Raw genomic sequence first — 24,752 nt, forward strand, 5'->3', positions numbered from 1 at the left:
AGGTAGCCGTGCTCTTTACAAGCTTCACTATTAATATTATTAAATGTGCTCAACCCTTTACGATAACTGGTACAATAAGTTGCAAGAGGCCTAGATACTTCTCCTGCCACACATGGTGCCAGCTACCAAAGAAAGTGCCTCCTTCACAGTAGTGTTGCAGAGGGCAGCTAAGATTCTTGAACCCTAGTTGCCCACTATGAAGGTGAAAGCCAGTGTTCTCATTCCAGTCATCCAACCGGACAAATTAATAATAACTCTGCAATGAGGTTCTCACAGACTCCCTTCTTAAGACAAGGCTGAAGCCATGTTCTGGACCCCTTATAAACAAAAATCACTGCCCTGTCCCGGACAATCTGGCCTTTTAAACGCAACATCCTATCCAAGAAAGCTTGGTGGTGCAGGCATTCACAAGCAAGGTGAACCCCAATGCCTTTCCTACTACCACACTAGATAGAGAAGCCCAGTTTTTTTAAGACCTTGGGAAGTGCATGTTCCCCTCAACCAGGCTCGCCTGGTGATCCATCAAGGTCAGCTGCCTACTGGCCTGCTATAATCACACTTTTTGGATTCCCGTTGCTCAGGTCAGGTACCAGATGGCTTGCACACCACCCTTACACTAGTCTTACAGGACGGTCTCCTAGCAGCAAAATTAGCAATTCATTCTGAGTTGGATGTTATGGATTACCTTGGTCAGACAATCTGCTCCAGTATCACACTTAGAAGACACGATTGTATGAAGTCCATCGGCATCCGTGGAGACGTCCAGTCTTCCCTAATGGACATGCCCTCCGATGGTTCTCGCCTCTTTCGCAAGAAGACAGTATCTTGTCTCAAGCTTTTTAGAGAAAGCTGGGCCACAGCATGCTCCATTGGCCTGTCTACTCTGGCGCGTGAGTTCCACCAGCATTTCTGCCCCTCCATGGCTATGGTTGGGGCTTTCATTAACGCAAGCACCCACCCATGCAACCTGCCCAGCAGACTCTGCAGACATTTTGTGGTTGAGTTTGTGGCACCCACAGACAATACAGACAACCAGGACAGTGTGCAGCCCAGTCCCCTACCACAGCTGCAAAACCTCATTAGTGTGTCCTTCAAGGCATACAAGCCACCTTTTTAGGGGCAGGATCTGACATTTTCTCCTAGGTTAGCAAGCCATCACTTCAGGCCCTACAAGTTGTCCAGCTAGGTTATGCCCTTCCGTTTCATCTCACCCAGCCTTCCCTCACCCTCACAGCGACTGATGGAAGATCAATCAAGCCCCTCTTGTACCAAGATGACGGAGGCCTTTGTCTTATTTTAGACTTTTGCCCTCTCCAGACCTTTCTGAAAAAGGACCAGATACTCACTGGTCTGTCCTTGGCCCTGGCGACTGCATGGTGATATTTAATTTGCAGGACGCTATTTTTCACATCACTGTCCTGCAGACCCACAGGCGCTATATGTGGGTCATGGTGCGGCAGGAGTCTTTTTAGTTCTCTGTGCTCCCTTTTGGTCTCACCAGTGCTATTTAGTTGTTCACAAAAGTGATGACGGTGGTTGCAGCACATCTATGGAGGTCGGGCTATACCCCTCCAATATCGCAATAACAGGCTGCTAAGGATGGGCCTGCCCCATGCAGTCATTCTCCACCTCCAGACTAGGAAGAACCTCTTGACATTCTTCTGACTCACTATCAATGTGCCACAGTCCAATCTGACTCCTTCAAAGATGCTCTGTTTCATCGGTGTCATTCTGGATGTGGAGCAGTTTCATGCCTTCACTTCGGAGCAGAAAGTCCAGGACATTCAGGATATAATCCTGGTGTTTCAGCCACTGTCCTGGACCTCAATGAGGATGATTCTGAGGGTGCTGGTACTTTTGACCTACTGCATCCTGCTGGTCAAGCATGCCAGGTGGCATACATGGGCCCAAAAATGGGATCTGAAGTCCCAGTGGGCACAGAACCTCTCCGACTATGTCCAGATTTCAGACGAGAATGCAAACAAAATGCAGTGGTAGCTGCTGGGCCTCAATTGGGTCAGCGGCAGACCCCTCGTCTTACCCCAAACAAAGCTAACAGTGCTGACCGATGCATCACTTCTGGACAGGTGCGGTTCAGAGGCATCTGGTCTGTGGTAGAGGCTGAGCTCCATATAAGCGTCCTGGAGTTGCAGGCCATCCACTTAGGGGTGAAAGCCTTCCTGCCATCCCTCAAAGGGAGGCTAGTGCAGATGCTCACGGGCAACAGCACTGCCATATGGTACTGTAACAAGAAGGGTGGGATGGGGACGTGACCCTTGTGTCAGGAGACACTACACCTATGGAAGTGGCTGAACACTAGGGTGTTTTCCTGGTGGCACATTACCTGGCGCGATCTCTAAATGCCAGGGTGGTTGAACGCCGCCTCTGATGCCTAGCAGTTTATACTGGTAATAAACCATATCTTATAACTGAAACGTGTATAATCCTTTTTAGTGCATTTATTTCTTACAGTAATCTTGCTACATTGTATACATATTTTCATTTTTAATGCAATCATTGCATACCACTCTTCACACAACTAAATACCCAGGTTTGTCCACACATTTGGGAAGTTTTTGTTTTTCAAGATGACCCTCAATCTGTATCAGTAGAGAATTTTCTTAGACTTGCATTGCAAATACAAGTAGGCTAATATCACTGCATGATTTATAGCCCAAACCTTTTGGAATGCCTTTATATTGGAGCCAGAGTTTTCATATTACATCCTCCATGTTCTCTGATTATCAGTTGTCCTTGTAACCTCTCATCTTCAGTGGACGATGCACATTCGCTCCCATCTTGTTCACTCATGCCTTGCCCCTGAGTTTTGTAAAAAGACAGATTTGATGCATTCAAGTAGGCCTGATATGTCCTGTGACTCATCAGTACGTGTTAAGCACATCATATCAGAGTCGGGAAGCCAGCGCTATTATCTCTGTAACCTCTCAGTGGAAAAGGACACCTAAACCTTTTCAGATTACTAAAAAGTCAAGATGGGTTGACCAGCACAGTTGTATTACTGCATTTTGTGTGTGACTGGCAAGGAAAACTAACTATGTGGACTAAATGGACTTTCACACAGACAAAGACAGTAGGCCATCTCCCCGCAAGATAACAAGGCCATTGACCCTGCAGTGTAAACATGCTCTACTACAAGAATGACCACGTTGAGTGGGAAGTGGACACATTTGCTCAAAAAGTGAGTATAGTTTGAGTTGGCCCCTAACATCCCAACGTAGCAAATCCAAAAGTGACATGGAGCACCTCAGATGAATTTAGAATGATGAGCCTAGTGGAAGAACACATTAAGTAATCCATAAACATTACTAGGACAAGTTATCCCAGCTTTAGCAATCCATGTGGGGGAATTTTCTTCCAGCAGGTATTTCCTTTTGAAATATGTCTTCTGTTGCCACACCATACTCGTGGATTGCTTACCTGAGATGGTGAATGGCCACTTTACAAGAACAAATGGGACTTTGTGCTCTTCAGAAAGTTGACATTATAATGAAAACCAACTTGGATAACCCACTTGTTTTCTCTAACACTGATGACTGGATACTGAATATAGGATTAGTGCTCTGGCTGAGTAAGCATTTCTTTGTAATCTCTTTGCCTGATTCCTTCCTTACTTTATTTTACCTTATGTAAATCTCTTCTTGTTTTTCAGTAACTAATCCTCAGACAAAGAGAGAAATTAAATAGTGGTTAAAGACAAGTTATATATTTTTTAGCATTCACAACTTTCAGTCCATAGTCAATTCACGAATACCAATGTCCAGCAATTATTTCCAACCTTATCAGGCACTGTTTTTCAAAATTAATTGTTTGAGTGAGGCACACCGGTTGACATAACTGAGACTGGACCAGCAGTTTGTGGAGGAATGTCCAGTTTTTTTTCTCTGGATTAGTTAAAACTGAGATTTAAATTATGTTATTGAGGCAAGGTTATGCAGGTTTTGACTTTAAAGAACACTACATCATGACGCAGTAAATAGTTCATCTCCTGTCTCAGTTCAGATTTCTCCTCCCTTCACCCACCTGCCTAGCTTCTCCCCAATTGTATCTCTGCCTTTGAAACTCTATAGTATAGTGCTGCCTTTGGGATAAATCCATGCTCTACTTGTAGCATATTGACACACACACACACACTTTCTGAATTCTGCCAAATGAGTACGTTTTTCTACCCTTTAGTATTAAAGAATATTTTGTGTGTATGTATATTACTGGTCAGTTGAGACGGGTGCAATAAAAGCAACAATCTTTGATTTGAGTATGTATAGCATAAGACCATCGTTCAGGTTTAATACACCCAATGTCAAAAGCTCTGCTTAAGAAACACTAGGCTCTTTTGAAACGTATGTAGCTTGAAGAATTGTATTAGTCTGCATTTTTTAGTACTACATAGGATGGTCCAAAGTCTTAAACTTTTAAAATTGTGGGGCACTGAAGCATAAGAGGCATAAAGAAATGCAGTGCTCCATTCTGCAGATCTAGAATTGCTATGTTGTGCCCTCTAATGTATGTAGAATTCTAAAAATTCACTGATGGCTGTATATATGATTGCTCCTAGAAATTGCAAAATTAATGGGGTAATTGTGTGTAGTACTAATAACTGTTTACTTTCTTTTGCCTTTTAGATTCACTCTGCAGTGTTCTGTGGAATCTGTATAATTATTATGTACAGTTTTCAGATTCCATCCGGACAAGAATTTCTCTTCTGCGCCAGCCACTAGAAAAAGAACTTAAGGTAAGAAGAGTTGTTCTAAATGTAGATGCCATTTCACTTATATATGATGGACACTTCTATCCCAAATTCCTCATTGTGCGACTCACCCCTGGTGCCAGACTATTTCCAGAAACTCTTCTTAGTAGCTCCTGCACGCTGGCTGGTGGCACCATCAGCCTCCATCCCACCTATTAACATAACCATATATATGTGTGTGTGTGTGTGTGTGTGTGTGTATATGTATGTATATGTATGTATATATATATATACATATATATATATATCACAAATAGCACTCCTTCCACCTCTACCAAAGCCTCGGCAGCGAAGAAAGAGATACGAACCACTTCTTTTTTCAGGCAAGATGTTTATTTAGAACCTAGCAGCAGTCGACAGATGACACGTTTCGGGCTTCGGCGCCCTTGTTCACATCATATATATATATATATATATATATATATATATATATATATATCACTTCCTATTCACACTTAACTGAGTTTATCTTTTTATGCAACTTCCAATGAGGGTCTGGGTTTTAAAGCTTCACTCAAACTGGTTCCGAGTTTTATTATTGTATTTCTTTTCTTCAAAAAACATTTCTCAGGATGTCAGGTTGTCAACAGGTAAAATGACAGGGTTTATACTGGTCTGCACAAGGTAATGTCAGTTACTTACCTGCACAATGTCTGCTTTTGATGCTTCAGCTCTAAACACAATTCCATGCCCTGTGGCAACTTGTACCTGAGGTACCCAACGGGTAATGGAGAGCAAGAAGCTAGCCTCTACATAGACTATCACAACAAACTAGACCAGACATGCTCAAAGTCATAAGGCTTTTCCATCTCCCCATTCTCAGGTAAGTAAAAAAAAAAAGTGGTGTTTGAGGCATGTGTGGCTGTAGATACACATACTTTGTGTACTTCTGCCATCTAGTGTGGAGTCCAGATGTGTGCAGGTTGTTTTTCTTCGAAGAAGGCGTTTGTAACATGAGCTTGAATGACTCCTCCGCTTGGTGATAATGGGCATTGACTCTTTTTTATTTCCGCGGTTGGGTGCTTCAGTTCGACCCCATCACAGTGCTCATTTCAGTCTATAAAGCACTATTCCCCTCACCGGTATTGTTCTCGATCACGTATTCCATTCTTTGCCTCCATTTATATCCACGTCATTTATCGGCTCAAGTTGCCTCGCCGTTCTGTGTTTTTTCACCAGTCTCCAAGAATGCCTTGCGGGTGATGAACCTGACGCAAATTATCTCTGAACAGATCAACACCAGGTCTGTAATCTGTGTTTGTCCCCCAAACACAGTGAAGCGGATTGCGACTTCTGCCACTACTTCTGCTTGAAGAAAACTCTGCAAGACCATCAAGCACGTTGGCTCAAAATGTTGCGGAGGAGGGTAAGTGACACGCCAGACATCTTCAGTTATGAAGAATCTGAAGTACGGGAAAAACACCCTCAGCCGTCTGCTGAGGAGGAAGCAGTACCCGTTGGGATTAGTTCTAGCTCCGATCTGCAGGTCGACCTGTACATGGAGGACGTTACAGCGGCTCAGCAGTCAGGGAGTATGGTACCCCGTGTCCCTCACCGCCGTGTTGAACATTCTAAAAAACACTCTGCACCTCTGCAATACCAAATGGAGGCCCTGGGTCCACTACTGTCTTCTAGCCTTTGCCGACACCAAGCAACTTGTTCGACTGCCCACCCTCTGCCTCAGTGCCGAAACAACAACCAAAGACGAAGCCTTCAACATCCAGCACTTCGGTGCCGAGTTATATGTCGACATCCTCCACTTCTACACCAAGGAGTACTTCGGTGCCGAAGCCAAATTTGGGTCTGATCCGAAAAATTCCAAGGCTAATACAGGCAAACAAATGGAGCCCTTTCTTCATAGTCCCCTATAACCGCTGGATACTAAGCAAACACTCATTCACATCCAGCCTAACACCAGCCATATTCTCACTACAGCTTCGGCTCCGATACCTCCACTACCAAAAATGGGCTTTGGACTTAATGGTGCTGCAAAAACACCGTACAATGGCAGACCAAGCCACCAGCCCTCTGCCTCGTGCTCCTCCTCCTCCACCACCTCCGGCTTCACCTTCTCCACCACACTCCATAAAAGACACACTAGATATTTCACCTCAGGGGTTTCCACAGGATGGCACAGTTGGGTTTGTTGAGGGAACACCACCATACCCTGACCCCTGGGATATCTATGATATCGACCCTTCAGGGGACACAGACCCCGATTTATATCCCACCTTTCCATACCATCCTCATGATTCCACTTCATGTCTGGAACTCGTAGGCAGAGCTGCTGCATTTCACGGCGTGCATCTACATTAAGAGCCCAAAGAAGAGAATTTTCTTTTTCAGACTGTAGAGGCTGGCTTAATATATGGTACTCACTTGTTTAATTGTAGCACCCTGCACTAATCCAGACAACCCTTATGGTGATTTTGTATTCTTACTGAAATAACATGTTTGAGGCATATGAGCTTCAGATCACACACTGGGATAGTAGATCGCCATCTGGTGTTGGGCTCGGACGCTTGCACGTTGTTGTTGTCTTGGAAGAAGTCTTTGTGGTCACGAGGTAGGTGACTCCTCCCGTAGACGATAGTGCGCATGGGAATCCACTCCATCGTTAGATTGTTTTTTTCCGCCATTGGGTTCGGATGCAACTTTTCCGCTCCGGTTGGAAATCTCAATTCCAAGCTTCTCGAAGCGCAACATTTCCACAAAAACCATCGAATCACCTTCATCTTCGACATCGATTTCATCAGCTCGATTCCGGACGTCGACGCGGGCCGCTGGGCTTATCCACGTCGTAAGGCCTGCGGCTCATGGAAAGGACGCCTTTCAAAAAATGCCCCCAGTGTGGAGCAAAATTTCCACACAGTGACCATCACAAGGTCTGCAACCTGTGCCTATCACCTGAACACGACAAATCCAGCTGTCCAGCCTGTGCATCCTTTCGATCCAAAAAGACCATTCGAGATCGAAGGGCTCGAAGACTCATCATGGCACAGAGACCAGCTCCGGAACCAGAGGACATCTTTGATGAAGGCCCCGATGTCCCAGAAGAAGATTCCGAGGATCTCGAAATCATCTCCGAAGCAGATGACTCAGATGACCCCATCACTCCTGGGCAACGTGTGAGTACTACTGCTACTGCCCCTGCCCCAACCCCTCCAAAACCAAAGGCAGTGGTCAAGACTTCGCCTGTTGGCCTCAGTCGAGAATGAAAACATCCTTCAGAAGCCCCGCCTCCAGGCTCGGCTCCGAAGAAACACAAGCCATCCGGTAGCTCGGGACCGAGCAAACCGCATGTCATTGTCCCACCGGCACCTTCGGCTCCGAAGACAAAAGAACACTCGGCACCGAAATCAGTTTCGACGCCTTTGGCCCCGAAAACGCCAAGGCCCATAGATAAGCCAGCGTCGAACATTCCCAAGCCAAAAGATCCAGCTTCGGCTCCGAAACCATCATCGGCACCAAAACAAACGGCTAAGGACTCTGATACACCTCCTAAAGCCAAAACCTACACGGATCAACCAAAACCTCGCTTGGAACCGAACAAATCGGCACCGAAAACTGCTCCCGTGGAACAAGAACTTTTTCACCCAGATCCCATCGATCCAAGGCAGAAAAAGATGTATATTAACCCAAAGACTGGACATGTAACGGCTGTGCCATGTAAAAAACAAAAACTGGACACACCATCTGCTCCAGTTCCTGTACACAGGAAAGACTCCGCATATCTCCTATACCCCCTTCCTCTCCTATACTGCCTTCTAACCCATCTCCTCTGCCTACACCACCCTTACCTGTAACTTCTCCACCACATACACCACCTCCAGATGATGATGATGATGACCTAGGGGGTGGGGGTGATCCTAATGACCCGTTCACGGATCCAGATATCTCACCACTTGATTAGGCATTCCCTCTCCCAACAGACATGCCAGAACCGCAGCCATATCCCTCCAAACCATCTCCCCCAGATGATCACCTGTGGTTTGGCCAATTATTAAATAGAGCGGCACTTTATCACGGCGTTACAATGCACTTCGACGCACCAGAGGAAGACTTCCTCTTAGATACTTTTGAACAATCTCAAAAGTCAGTACAAATACTACCTATGATCAAAGGAGTAATTAAGCACGCCCCCGAGGTATTTAAAGACCCCGTCCGTGGCAGGGTTCTTAACCCTAGAATAGAAAAGAAATATAGGCCGGTCCCTGAAGATCCTACTTACATCAAAGGACAGTTGCCTTTCGATTCTTTGGTCGTTTCCAATTCTAGGAAACGCGCCAACTCCCAGACCACAGGAGATACACCACCCCCGGACAAAGAATCCAAACTGCTAGAAGCTTCTGGCAAAAGAGTAGCAGCACAAGCCGCTAATCATTGGCGTATTGCCAACACCCAAGCACTAGTAGCACGATATGACAGAGCACACTATGACCAGTTAGAGAATCTCTTACAACATCTGCCTGAACAGTATAAAACCCAGGCAAATGACCTTATCGAAGAGGGCAAGCTTATTTGAAATGCGTCAATTAAGTGTGCACTTGATGCCGCAGACACCGCCTCTAGAGGAATTAACACCAGTGTGCTCCTTAGACGACATGCCTGGCTACGCATTTCAGGCTTTAAGCCAGAGGTACAAACTACCATACTCAGTCAGCCATTCAACCAAGAACAGCTATTTGGGCCAGCCGTAGACACTGCCCTTGAAAAAATGAAAAAGGACACCGAGACTGCCAAGTCCATGGGAGCATTACAGTCTCCACAAGCACGTGGCTCCTTTCGGCGCTCCTTCTACAGAGGAGCCTCCAAAAATATGGGCGCAGACACCTCATCTACATTCAAAGCCACTACACAAACATCCCCCAGTAGAGGATATTTTAGAGGCGGATACAGAGGAAACAACAAGAAGGGACGAGGTCGAGGTAATAACAACACTCGTACCTCCCCTGCCACAAAACAGTGACTTTCCTCCGCTCCCCCCAGACCATCCCACTCCAGTCGGGGGCAGACTAACACAGTTCCTACCTGTCTGGAATTGCATCACAACAGACAAGTGGGTAAGACAAATTATCCAGCATGGTTACTGCCTGGAACTTACAACTCCCCCCCCCCCCCCCCCCCCCCCCCCCCTCCACACACAGATATACCGCCCAAACAGAATTCAATATCCCCAGACCATCTTACGCTCCTCAAACAAGAGGTTCTCTCACTGCTCCAAAAGCACACAATAGAGCCAGTTCCCTTAGAACATCAAGGGACAGGGGTATACTCACTCTACTTCCTAATCCCCAAAAAGGACGGGACTCTAAGACCAATACTCGACCTCAGACCCCTAAATCTGTATATACACTCAGATCATTTCCATATGATCACTCTTCAACAAGTGCTCCCACTGCTGCAAAAAGGCGATTTCCTTGCCACACTAGATCTCAAGGACGCCTACTTCCATATTCCCATACATCCTGCTCACAGGAAGTATATAATTTTGTAGTGGACGAACAGCACTACCAGTTCACAGTCCTTCCATTCGGGGTAACAACCGCACCCAGAGTATTCACAAAATGTCTTGCAGTAGTAGCAACACATCTCAGAAGACAACAAATTCATGTCTTCCCGTATCTAGACGACTGGCTAATAAAAGACAAGTCATTCAACAAATGTGTTCTACACACTCACCAAACCATCCAAATCTTGCACAACTTGGGGTTCACAATCAACTATCCCAAGTCTCATCTCCAACCCTCTCATATACACCAGTATCTAGGAGCCACCATAAACACCTCCACAGACCTAGCATATCCCAGCCCAGCTAGCCAGTATACAAGCTCTTTTCCAGCAAAAGTAATCATTCATATCATAGGCATGATGGCGTCTTGCATCTTCATTGTGCCTTATGCAAGACTTCAAATGCGTCCCTTGCAAGAATGTCTAACACGTCAGTGGAACCAGGCTCATGGACAACTCACAGATCTGGTGTTGGTGGACAGCCGCACACATCGCTCTCTACAATGGTGGAACATACCAAACTTGTCCAAAGGGCAGCCGTTCCTAGAGCCTCTTCCACAGATAGTGCTGACAACAGACTCATCACTCACAGGATGGGGAGCTCATCTCCTCGGACACACCACTCAGGGAAATGGACCACTCAACAGAAATTGCTCCATATCAATTACCTGGAACTGCTAGCAGTATTCCTAGCTCTAAAATCATTCCAACTACATGTACAGAACAAAGCTGTCCTCATCCGCACAGACAACATGACAGCCATGTATTACATACAGAAACAAGGAGACACACATTCTCTGCAGCTGTCCCAGCTCGCACAGAACATTTGGAGATGGGTCATTCCTCAGAACATATACCTACTTGCAGAACACCTTCCAGGGGTTCACAATCAAATTACCGCTCTGTTAAGTCGACAAACATAACAGATCCACGAATGGGAACTACATCCCCAAGTCCTACTGCCCTTTTTCAAACAATGGGGCCAACCAGACATAGATCTGTTCGCCACACACGAAAACGCAAAATGCCCAACCTTCGCCGCCAGGTTTCCCCACCCTGAGTCAAAGGGCAATGCGATATGGATGAACTGGTCAGGCAGATTTGCGTACGCTTTTCCGCCTCTCCCACTCATTCCACTAGTAGTATGCAAGCTCAGGCAGCAGTCTCTCGAACTGATCCTAGTAGCTCCCACATGGGCACGCCAGCCGTGGTTCACAACACTACTGGAACTCTCTCTAGTTCCACACCAAAAACTGCATCTCTCCCCGTACTTAATAACCCAGAACCATGGAGAGATCAGACATCCAGATCCAGGTCAACTGAATCTGGCGATCTGGTTCCTGAAGTCCTAGAGTTCGGTTACCTTAACCTGCCACCAGACTGCATGAACATTATAAAAGAAGCCAGAAGACCTACCACTAGAGCTTGCTATGCTGCAAAATGGAAAAGATTTGCCATTTACTGCACTAACAATAATATACACCCACTGCATGCATCCATCCAGAACATCATTTACTACTTACTATACGTGCAAAGATGTAGTTTAGCATACTCATCCATACGTCTCCACCTAGCAGCATTAGCAGCTTACTTACAAAATCGACAACACTTATCACTCTTTAGAGCCCCTGCGATCAAAGCCTTCATGGAAGGACTTAAAAGATTTATTCCTCCCAGATTACCACCCTCTCCAGTGTGGAATCTAAACATTGTTCTTACTAGGCTCATGGGACACCCATTTGAACCTCTGCATAAATGCGAACTACAGTTCCTCACATGGAAAGCAGCTTTCCTTATCGCTATCACATCTCTCAGAAGGGTAAGTGAAATCCAGGCTTTAACCATACAAGAACTATTCTTACAATTACACCGTAACAAAGTAGTTCTTAGGACAAATCTGAAATTCCTTCCAAAAGTCATATCTCCTTTTCATCTTAACCAATCAGTAAAGTTACTAGTGTTCTTCCCAAACCCAGACTCGGTAGCTGAAAGAGCTCTTCATACCTTAGATGTTAAGAGCCCTTCTTTACTACATTGACAGAACCACATCATTCCGCAAACCAATTGTTTGTAGCTTTCTCTCCACCACATAAGGGTAACCCCATTTCCAAATCTGGGAAAGCTAGGTGGATAGTTAAATGTATCCAAATATGCTACCACAAAGCTAAACGCACACTAACGGTTCCCCCTCGAGCGCATTCCACACGCAAAATAGGGGCTTCCATGGCATTCTTAGGGAACATTCCCTTAGAAGACATTTGTAAGGCAGCCACATGGTCTACAACACACACCTTCACTAAACACTATTGTGTTGACGTGCAAGCAAAGCAACAAGCTTCTGTGGGCCAAGCTGTCCTAAAAACTTTATTTCAAACTGCTGCAACCGATACAGGTGACCACCGCTAGGGGAGATACTGCAATATAGTCTATCCTAGTGTGTGATCTGCAGCTCATATGCCTCAAACGGAATATGCTACTTACCAGTATGCATCTGTTCTTGGCATGTAGAGCTGCAGATCCACACACGCCCACCCACCTCCCCGGGACCTGTATCTGTTCCAGCATTATCTTACTTAGATATCACACATGGACATCTCTACCTGTATCTGTTCCAGCATTATCTTACTTAGATATCACACATGGACATCTCTCTCTCTTCTACAAACTCCATTTCCCATCATGGCGAAAACCAATCTAACGATGGAGTTGATGCCCATGCGCACTATCGTCCAAGGGAGGAGTCGCCTATCTCGGTACCACAAAGACTCCTTCCAAGACAACAACAATGTGCAATCATCCGAGCCCAACACCAGATGACGATCTACTATCCTAGTGTGTGGATCTGCAGCTCTACATGCCAAGAACAGATGCATACTGGTAAGTAGCATATTCCTCCTAGCCAACTGAAGACCAAACTAAAATCAAGTCCTATACATTATGAATGATATTAACACAGGCTCGGTGTACTACCATGAATCAGTTAAAAACAGTTCATTTTATTCATACAAATTTTAAAAATCAGACATAAACATCCATGATAACACATCACTAACTTCACAAACAGTATAACGACACATGTAATAAAATGATCAAGTCACAATCAATTATGGAGCAAATAGCTCAACAACATATAAGACAGAATTCTTATTTGAGTGGTATGAACCACAAGTGGCTAGACTTTGTAGATAATATTCTCTACACGCGTTTTGGCATGTCACATGCCTTCTTCAGGGAAAGCCACATAAATATCTATATGAAAAAGATCATATAACATAACCTAAAACATATGGCAATATCATGGCAATACAATCTGTTTTTCTGATGTTTAGTGCACGGTACCAATTTGAAAAGTTATTGATGCATTAGAGCTGCTCCCTTTTAAAAAATGTAACAGTTGTATGAACTGTTTTTAACTGATTCATGGTAGTACACTGAGCCTGTGTTAATATCATTCATAATGTATAGGACTTGATTTTAGTTTGGTCTTCAGTTTCTTAGGAATGTTATTTTAATAAGAATTGTTTCCCTGTCCTAGGAACTCCTAGTATTTTCAGGGGGTCCTTGATTTTTTCAGGTAATCTAGAATGTAAGCATGTGTGGGAGAATGTTTGAAGCGGGACAGTTGTTTGTAGCTACTCTGGGTGAGGTCTCGAATTGATGTGCTGTACAATAAGCCTGCTACCAACCTCTACTTGAAGGGTTGCAGCTTATGATTCAAGGTGAAGTCATCACCTCATTTTGGCGATGAGCGAAAATTCTGCACACCTTTTCTTGCAACAAGAGACCTCAACACAGCAAGTATATCCAACGTTTAATCTACGGACAAGCAAAATTCCAAAGCTCATCTTCTGCAAGTTTCTTCAACTCAAAGCCTGCTGCCACCTCGGCAGAGGCGGCGGCATGAAGGGTCCTCCCAAAATCGGTTCGGGAACAGGAGTCCGTGTAGGAGTTTGTGTGCAGAAAAAGTCCAAGCCCTGAAGTTGAGTGGACCTACATGGCTTCTTTCATTGTTTTGGGCTTCAGCGTGAGCCCCGACACGCAGGTAATGGTAAGAAACAGGGGGGACTTGTGTGCCGATTGTATGCCAATCGCCCTCCCACATAACTTTCCTGCCCTTGCCGGACTCTGCACATCGTGACATGATGCACGTCACGCAAAGCATTACGTCTGGGCCCGCCATTTTGGATGAGGGCCTGTGTAACCAGACCTCTCTTCAGTTTCTACAGTACGACACACGGCGTGCTTTATGCTGCATGCGTGGCAGCCATCTGGATTGAGGTCCGCTTCCCAGCATCAGCAGCAGTTCCAGTTCTCCTCTATTGCGCTGATGTGCACAGCTTATTAGCATATCGGATCCCCTTGTTGTCTTCCGTTGCGCTGATGCACACAGCTTAGTTACATATTGGTTTTGCTGTTCAGAGGAGATAATTATTTGCAAACTCTGATTGGCGGTACAGGAGGCTTATACCTGCAAGTAGAGGGGACAGTGTCTGTGCCACCCTGGAGTGACCAGGAGGCATGGAAGACGAATGCCCACAGATGTCCGAAGACGCAGGAGAGTTGGCGGTGCAGCTGTGTGGAACAGGCGACCCTGTGGAAGACTAGGAGCCGTTCACAAGCTGTCCCACGTCGGATGTCAAGAGCCAGCGGGTTGGTGGGAGCACCAACAGACCTTGACAACAGCAACAACCATAGCAGACGAAAAAGGTACAATGTCTGGACCAACAAGGTCCAAGGGACTCACCACAAGCAGGTAAGTCATGGCAGGCCTCAAGCAAACAGGAGAGCCCACTGGAGCCAAAGAAGACCCTCAAGAGGACCCACAGGCCGGAGGCACAGGAGTTGCAAGAGTACCTCCGGCAGCTCACCAATGATGAAGGCCCACTGTGCAGAGAATGCGTTGAGGACGAAGAACTTGGTAGCAAGAGATTCTTGAGGCTGGAGCTTCTTGGAGTCCGAGCATCTCTGAAGAAGACAGTCAACTAACCTTGGCAGCGGCAAGTCGACGCGCTGCACAGGGGTACTGCTCCAGCGGTTCCGATGAGGGATACTGGCTTCAAACTTGCTGTGAAGGCAGTGCAGGCCTTGATGGAGTTGCAGAACCACCACCTGTGTTGCTGAACCTTTCGGAATCCGTGCGAGCTCAGGAAAAGCAGACTGGTCAGCTTCGTTGCGGTACCTGCAGGTGTAGGGGAGTGATACCTTCACTCCAAGGGAGATTCCTTCGGGTGTCGTGGATGCCCAGAGGCCTGTAAAAGAACCTGTATGGATTACAGACGATGCGGAAGATTGGCAGGATGATGAGACCATGAGCCTTCCAGAGTTGCAGTCTCGGTTTCCAAAGTGGAGTCCAAAGTGCTCAGACGGTTGGAGATGATGTGGTTTCGGATCTGAATCTTGCCCCACAACAAATCTTAAGGAACCACCCACAGGTAAGCCCTTACATACCCAAAGGAAAGGGTTGGGACGATTCAGGGGTCCCTCCCACAGGAGGGGTTTGACAGTGGGGAGGATGCTTCTATGTCCTTTGTCCAGTTTGCGCCAGATCAGGAGCATGCAAGGAGGGCACCAAATGTGCCCTTAAAAGAAGTCTAGTGGCACTGGCAGGTGCCCCCTACCCTGGCCCAATACACTAAGTCCTGTCTGGGAGGTGATCACACCTCCCTGTGACAGGAAACCTTTTGCCCCTCCTTCCCCTGCTTGAGCTTGGCTCAGCAGCAGGAGGGCAGAATCGTGTCTCTGGTCGGCAGCAGCCATAGTTTGCTGTCCGGGTCTGGAAGACTGGCACCAGGAGCACTGAGGGCTTCCCGGAGGAGCTCTACAGTGCATGGAATCATACCTCCAGTGTTTGGGTATGATTCCAATATATTTGATACCAAACACACCAGGGTTTGTTACAGCCAGTTTAGAGTTAGTCATCATGTAATGACGCATGGCCAATCTATGTATCATAATGGCTGATGCACTTACAACCCAGGAGAATGGACTCCGAGTATTGTAGGGGTTTCCTGCTCATGCAGGGGCACCCTCACGCTTAGAACCGATCACCCTGCCTTCAGGATTAAAATGCCTGCCTTAGGGGTGACATATAGGTTTTAAGTGCAGTGACCACAGATATAAAGAAACTTACTTCTGTTGTAAGTGGTGCTAGCACCAGCTTTCACAGGCTGCAATGGCAGGCCTGTAGTCACAATTTGAGTGGTCTCCCAGAGGTGGCATAACAATGCTTCAGCCCATGGGGGACCCCTGGTGTACCTATGTGTGAGAAAGTGGGTTTCTGTTGCAGTAACCCCCCCTCCCCCCCCCTTTTTTTGCCTAATAGCTGATGCACTTTTCCTTGTTGTGCCCTGGGCTCCTGCCAATCAGGTGCCCAGGGCCTGTGTTCCTTCCCTAAAATACAAAACTCCCAATTGACAAACCCTGGCCACATGTCAGCCCCTAGTAAATGATACCCTAGGTACCCAGGGCCTTGTGCCCAGGGAAGGCCTCTAAGGGCTGCAGCACTCATTGTGCCACCCTTAGAGGCCCTGTACCCTTACACACACACACTGCGTTTGCAGGCTGAGTGTCTGGGCACAGGACAAAACAAAGAGTCGACATGGCACACATCTGTGTGCCATGCCCATCACCTACACTGCCAAGGCATATGTCAGCCACCCCTCTGGCTGGGTGCCTTATGCCTATGGTATGGGCACAGGAGCAGGAGCCCTGTGCCCCTACAGTACCCAGGTCCATTCCTGGGCACTGTAAGTACAGTGCTGCCATTTACAAGTACATGGTGCTGAGAGCTCGTCAAACACGAGCTCCACAGCACCATAATGGCAACACTGAAGACTGGGAAGTTTGGTACCAAACTTCTCAGCACATTAAACCCACACTGATGCCAGTGTGGGATTTAATGTACTAAGCACCCCAGAGGGCATCTTAGAGATGCCCCCTTACAGCTAACCTACAATCCACGTCTGCTCTGAGGCTGCCCAGGCTGCCACACAGCAGACACGTTGCTGGACCCCTGGGTGGGAGAGCCCCTGCTCTCCCGGGCCTGCAACAATGCACATCCTGGGTGAGGTGAGAAATCTCCTCCCCCAGGATGAGCAAAGGGAAGCTTCAAAGGCATGCCGCCAGTTGGAGTTTCCCCAGGCCACTGCAACCCCCCACTCTGGCGGGAAGCTTGGCCGGAAACCCCATACAAGGACAGGGGATGTGCCAGCCTGCCCACCCCACCCCTCAGGTGGGGGAGGCGAGGTGAAGCACATCTCCGGGCTCTCGCCATCTTGAAGATGGGAGGCCCTACCCTATCAGGATCAGGCTACTGCCCCCCTCCCACAGGAGAGAGGCAGGATAGGGGGTGTACCCACCCCAGGACAAGGACCCATTGGTCCCTGGCCTTCACCTACCTGTAACGCCCCTAAATCTAGTATTTAGGGGCCCCCTGAACCTTCCTTCCAGAGATTCCAGATAGAAAATTACAAGAAGAGCAAGAAGAACAAAGACCTGCCCTGCAGCTGCTAAAAAGAGAAGAAGACACCAACTGCTTAGGCCCCAGCCCTACCGGCCTGTCGACTCTCGAACCTGCACCAGCGCGGCATCTCTCGTGGCCAGCAACCTCACCAACCCCGGAGGACCTGGCTACCTTTTGGCTCTAAGCCCCTGGGACTCCCATGAGTAGAGGCTCTACTCAAGAAACCTATTTTTAACCCCTGGCAGCAGCCCGGAACCGCGGACCCAACACACTCTGCACCAGCCAAGCCTGGCCAGTGCCGGAGTGGACAAAGACCCTGAGGACGACCCCACGGCGACTGTGACCCCGAGTCCGGCACCCAAGGACCCCCCTCGACATCACGGAGGAAGCCTGCAGCCTCAGAACCAAGTGCCACCCCAACCGCGATCAACCAGAGGGTAAGATTCCCGACGTCAAAAGGCACCCCTGCACCCGGCGCCCTGCGGCCCCCTGTGCCCAATCCCGGGGGACCCACCTAACCTACAACTACCCAACTTACCTCTCGTAGCGGTGGTGGCACCTGAAACCTCCTCGTCCCCGAGCCTGCAGCCTTTTTCCAAACCGGAACATTCCGATTGATTTCCATTGAGCGCCCGAAGGCTCAAAAGCACCCTGCACCCAGCCGCCCGAGTGGCCCTGGCAGTGCCCTCTCTACACTAACCTACTTCCCCTGAGTAAGTGACCAGGAGCCCAGCTCCCACAGCCGCGTGGCTTGCCAGACAGCAGCCACCAACCAAGGCCCCCCTATCCCTCATAGGATAACATTGGGCCTAACACACTCTGCACCCGGCCGTCCTGAAACCGCTGAGGGTGAACCAACTGTACCTACCTGACACTGGGGGACCCCTGAGTCCATGCCCGGAATTTCAACTCTGCCAGTCGAGTACTTACCCTTAAACCGCTAACTTCATTTTCCTCATAGGGTAACATTGACTGGCTTTTTCTTCAAAAATCTTCTAAGTGTGAACTTTTCAAAACTGCAAAAATTCACCAAAAATCAGCCAAGTGACAAAAACGAATTTACTCACCTGCTCCTAGGTGAGCTCCCAGTGCTGGATCTTGGTGCCCAGCCCTGACCCTGAAAAGTGTTCACAACTATACTTACTTCGAACTCATTTTTCTCCCATAGGAAACCATTGTCTGCTTTTCTGTGAAATTTATTCGAAGTGTCTATTTTTGCAAATTTGAAATATTCTTTTAAAATCGTACCACTACTGCAAACGAAATTACTTACCTGTTTTAGATAAGGACCCCAGTCCTGGGTCTAGGCACCCAGTCCTGGATTACTAAAGTAACGAAAAAGTACTCTACCTACAATTTGAATTTCTTGCCATAGAGATCCATTGAATGTTTTCTTTGAAATATTTTCTAAGTGCTAACTTTTGAAATAGCTAAATATTATTTAAAAATCATTACAGTTATTAAGTCGACTTTCATCACTTGATTCTGAATACTGACCCAAGGCTGGTTCTAGGAGCCAGACCTGGAATTCCAAAAGTAATCTGAAAAGTAATTTATTACAAATAACCTGAATTTACCATTGAGCTCAATGCATTGTTATGTTTAGGAAATAGGATTGTTTATTGCAACCAACTGTGACTGTTTACACAAATTTATTGCTTAAGACAAAAGTATTTATATTCAACCTCTCATTCTGAGAACGTATATTTTTACCCCCTTTGTGGTTCTAAAAATAAAACAAGCATATATTTTATATATATAAACCATTGGCCTAGAGTTCAGTTATTGAGTGTGTGAAACCATTTGCTGACTGAGTGTGTACAATAAATGCTTTACACTGTCCTCTGGTACTGCCTTACTGCTCGACCAAGCTACCACTTTTGAGAGTAAGGTCATACCTAACTTTGACCTCTATCAGCCTCTGGGGGACTGTGGACTCTGTACACCCTGTACCTATTAGGGAACAGTATATACAGAGCCACTTTCTCACACTATGCCTTGTGTACCTTTAGTGCCATTTACTTGGGACTTACAAGGGTACACCAGTAGCCAATCTGGGGGTACCTAGGTACTCACCATGGTATCCTTTTGGGGGAGAACCACAGAGACTGGGGTCCTGATTAGCAGGATCCCAGTTAGACTAGTAAGAAAAACCTAATGACACCAGCAAAACGTGGGGGTAGCCACGAAAGCAGATTCTACTTTCCTAGACTCTTTCCTCCACACATAGGGCTGCACAATATCTCCCTGTGTGAAAGCATACATCATGACACACTGAAGGCATCCAGTCTGCATTCATTAATTCATATTTAAAGACCATATTAGGGCTAAAGTTATAAAAAAAAAAAAAAAATAAGGCATCCCCATCAGATCCCATTTACATCAGGGGCCAATTACCACCAGCCTCCATTGTCATTACTACTGCTTGCAAGCGAACTCTCAAGCTAGACAAAGAGAGCAATCGCATTGATGTGACCGGGAAGAGGGTTACAGCACAATCTGACAATCATTGACGTATTTCCAATTCAGTGGGTCTACTGGCTCATTGTGATAGAGAGATGGAGGATCTGCTCCAATATCTCCCAGACAAGCACAAACAGGCGGCACAAGAGCTTGTGTCTGAAAGCAAGTTCATATCCAATACATCCTTACTTTGTGCCTTAGACTATCTGGACACTGCGGCTAGGGGTATCAACACCAGCACCTTGTTAAGACGCCATGCATGGCTCTGCATTTCTGGTTTTAAACCAGAGGTGCAACAGAATGTCCTCAATATGCCGCTCAATAAAGAACATCTATTTGGTCCTTAGGTACCAAAACATTGCAAAATATTAAAAAAAGATACAGAGATGGCAAAAGCAATGGGGGCCCTCCAGACACCTACTCTCCATGGCTCCTATTGCCACTCCTGATTATCGTGAAAGTTCCAAAACGGCCTCTTTCAACTGCTCAACCTAAAGATGTTATTTCCAACGTTCCTACACAGGCAATAATACCAAGGGCAGGGCTATAGGTTCTTCCCTGTGCAGAGCAACACCCACCACCAAAAAAGGACTTCTCTCTGCTGCCTCCAGTCCACCCCCTGCCTCCCCACCACCACCACCATATAACACTAGTTGGGGTCGATTACAGGATTTCCTACCCACATGGCAAACGGTTGCATCAGACCAGTGAGTGTTGGATATGATCTAACATGGTTAATGTTTGAAGCTCGTCACTCCGCCTCCCAACATTCCACCTTACGCTCATAGTCTCGGATTGGAACGTCATGCATTCCTCAAAGAGGAAGTCCTCAATGGAGCTATAGAGCCTGTTCTTTTGCATCATCAGGGTTCAGGAGTATACTCTCTTTACTTTCTTATACCCCAAAAAGACTGAACTATTCGGCCAATTTTAGACCTCAAGCCCCTAAACCACTACATCCTAACAGAGCATTTTCACATGGTTACCTTACAAGACGCAATCCCACTTCTCAAACAAGGTGACTTTATGGCTAAACTAGACCTAAAGGATGCCTATTTCTACATGCCAATGCACCCAGCACATCCGAATATATCAGGTTTGTAATGGATGGCAAACATAACCAGTTCATAGTCCCTTTCAGAGTGACTACTGACCCTCAGGTATTTAACTAGTCAGTTTCTAATGGTGATAGCAGCCCATCAACGCAGACACAGAGTCCACATATTTCATTATCTGGACAATTGGCATATCAAAGCCAGCACTCTTCAGCAGTGTCAGCATCACACTCAGTTCACAATAGATTTGCTCCATCGCTTAGGGTTCACCATCAATGTCACCAAGTCTCACCATCAACCTCTGCAGGTTCAGCCGTATCTAGGGGCTATTCTAAACACATGTAGGATTAGCCTATCCCAATACTGCAAGTATCCAGAGTTTCCTAGCGTTCATACCTCAATTCCAGACAAGTCAATAACTCAGTCAGAACAGTCATATGACTCTCAGGCATGATGGCCTCCTGCATGGCATAGTCCCTCATAAGTCTGCTACAAGAATTCCTAGCATGAAAGTGGTCTCAGTCACAAAGTCACTTAGAAGATCTAGTGTTGATAGACCACCGCACTCATCGCTCTCTACAGTGATGGAACACTAACAACCTATCGATAGGGCAGCCTTTTCTCAAACCTGTTCCCCGGCTCATTCTAAACGGATGCATTGCTCACAGGTTGGGGTGAATACTAGCAGGACCTCACTGACACCCAAGCATCAGGGTCTCCACATCAACTACTTAGACCTTCAAGCTGTTCACCTAGCATTGAAAGCGTTCCTACACACCTCAGCAGTTTTCTTCTTATACACGTGAACATTTCTTTACTTACACTCCATTCTCACCCTCCAGCGGGAAAACAATTGAGTTGATGCCAATGCACAGTAGCACCAAGAGGATGAGTCACTCTTAACTCGTGACTCAAAAGACTTCTTCAAAGAAAAACAACTTGCACACATCCGGACCCAACACTAGATGGTAGGAGTATGCAAAGCATGTGAATCTGTAGCACTACACGGACAGATGCTTACAGGGTAAGTAACATATTCCTTCTCCTTGCTCCTATTTTCATGCATCCTGCTGGTGCTTTATGCTAATTGAATTATGGAGGCCCTTCAGTTGCACCTTACTCTTCAATGGGCCCAGCATTAAAGGTGCCTTATCAGCAGTATCTACATTTCAGATGAAATGACTCCGGACCTCAGTGATTGAATCCAACCTCACAAAGTAACCTACTAATTTCCTTATCATATTCAGGGCACACAGTGTTGACGGCTACATCCTCTCTGGATTAGGGAGGTCAGCTGGGGGTAGTAGAGATCAAGGCCTCTTGAGACCAATTGAGCAGCACCATCTTGTGGAATCTTTTGGGGCAATCAGTGTGACCCTAAGTTTTTCTCCCTTCCCTCAAGGGCTGGTTGATCAAGGTTCTTACAGACACCACTGTTTCATGTGGCACTGAAACAAGCAGGATTGAGTTGGGTTCCTGTGCCCTGACACACTCTGAGACTCTGGCTAGAACCTCATGGGAACTCCCTCATGGCCAGTAACCTAGTGGGTTCCCACGACTTCAAGTGAAATGTACTCAGCAGGTGTCCTCTCTCAACCACATGTGGTATCCACATGCAAAGGTTGTGCAAGGTATTTTCACCTGGAGGGGTGTACCCTCTAGATTATTTTGCTACCTTGAAAACCACTCACAGCCAGGCCTTTTACTATCTAGAGTTTCCTCTTGGTGTGTCTCTAGGAGATGTGTTTTAGTCCAGCATATGCATTTCTGTCACTGCAGCTGACGCATCCTGAAGAAAGGCAGAACAGAGTGCCAGTGATCCTGCTGGCCTCAAATTGGGCAAGGCAGTCCTGTTCCGCAGAGCTGCTATCCCTCAGTCATTAGCAATAGTCCTCTGTTTTGACTTCCTCTTTGGGAGTGTCTGCTGTCCCAGCTCACTAGGTAAAGACTCCAACAAGGGGCCTGCCGCTGCCAAACAGTGGCATGCCCTGCATCCTGTAATCACACATTGTAGGAAAGTGCCCATTTGTGACATGATCACTCACTCTTTTTGCGTGGTATTTGATGCAATTTTCATGAAGTGCACTGGGTTTCTAGTACCCAGGTTCCCAGTGCTTTTTCCCTCATACAAGGTAAATGTTCACTTGTACCTCAGTTGGCAAGACCTTTAGCACCTCTGTAAGTCCCTAGTAATTGCTACCGCTGGTACCTAGGGCCGGGGTACTAAAGATGGTCCCTAAGGGCTGCAGCATTTATTGTGCCACTCTAAGGGACCCACCACCAAACTCCTGCAGACTGCCAATGCATTGCATTGCATTGCAACAATGCAGTCAAAAGTGAAAACACAACATGGCACACATCCTGTGTGCCATGCCCACAGACACTGCATGCAGTATAGTAAGTCACCCCTAAAGCAGGCCTTTATCCTGAAGGCAGGGTGCATTTGCCCCTATGCTGTCTAGTTCAATTGCTAGATAGTACCAGTGAGCTGCCATATTTGGTATATGTACTTGGAAATGGTCATTACGAGTTAGTTCTACAGCTGCATGATGGCTTCCCTGAAACCTTTGATGTTTGGTATCAAACACCTTGTCTTAATAAATCTATACTGATGCCAGTAGTGGAGTTATTAAAACAAGCACCCAGAGGGCACCTTAGAGGTGCCAACTGAAAGCCTACCAGCCTCCGAGTGCGCTGGCTGACAGGTATCTTCCAGCCTGCCACCACAGACATGTTACAGACACCCTGGAGGTGAGAGTCTGCAGTCTCTGAGGGCAAAAACAATGCCTGCTCTGGCAGGAGGCGTTTACACCTTCTCCTGCAGGATGGCTAGTGAATCTGCATACTAAGGCCAGAGACTTCAAAGCATCTGCTGCCTTTGGTATGCAACCCCGGCTTCCCCCAGACCTGGGGAATGCCACCCTCTATCCTGAGGCCCATTTGGCACCAGGACAGGCGGAACATTAGCGATGCAAGTAGGCGTGTTGCACCACCAAGCTAGTCACTCTCCATATTGTGGGCTGCCTGATGTGCTCCACAAAAGAAGAGTTCCACTATTTTGATTTTGGTTGAGTTAGGAACTCTGAGACAGGGATATGTCCTCTCCCACAGGAAGTGGTCATATAGGGTGTGTAGTGACCCCGGGTAGGTAGCCCATTGGCTACTTCTTTTCACTGCCCTCAATGTCCCTAAATTCAGTATCTGAAAGAAACACATAGTGATAGATTCCTTACCTTAGAATTACCCCCAGGCGTCAGACTGGATCCGGAAAGTTTTTGTCAGCAGTACCCCTGCGGGTCGGTAGGTGGCGTCATGCGGCTCTGCATCCGTCGTTTGCGTCGTGGTCGCCGAGATATCGTCGCGGGCGCTACTTAGACGCCACCCAAGCACTGACGTCCGTTCTTTATTTTTCCGCGCCAGCAAGCACAGATCCGGAAAGAGCAAGAACCCCAAGTCACTTTTTGTCCGACTTTTTGAGGCATTTTTGTTTCTATTT

At 46.9% G+C, this 24,752-nt stretch overlaps 1 protein-coding gene across 1 annotated transcript in view; it reads left to right on the forward strand.

Annotated features, from left to right (window-relative positions):
- MDN1 (midasin AAA ATPase 1) overlaps positions 1 to 24,752 on the forward strand; it is a 2,002,810-nt gene that overhangs the window by 1,386,375 nt on the left and 591,683 nt on the right. Inside the window, exon 71 of the mRNA XM_085611158.1 lies at positions 4,641 to 4,750. Coding sequence (XP_085467284.1) covers positions 4,641 to 4,750 — 110 coding nt within the window. The remainder of the gene's footprint in view (positions 1 to 4,640; positions 4,751 to 24,752) is intronic.

Source organism: Triturus cristatus, chromosome 6, assembly GCF_964204655.1.
Source record: "Triturus cristatus chromosome 6, aTriCri1.1, whole genome shotgun sequence".
NCBI lineage: Eukaryota > Metazoa > Chordata > Amphibia > Caudata > Salamandridae > Triturus > Triturus cristatus.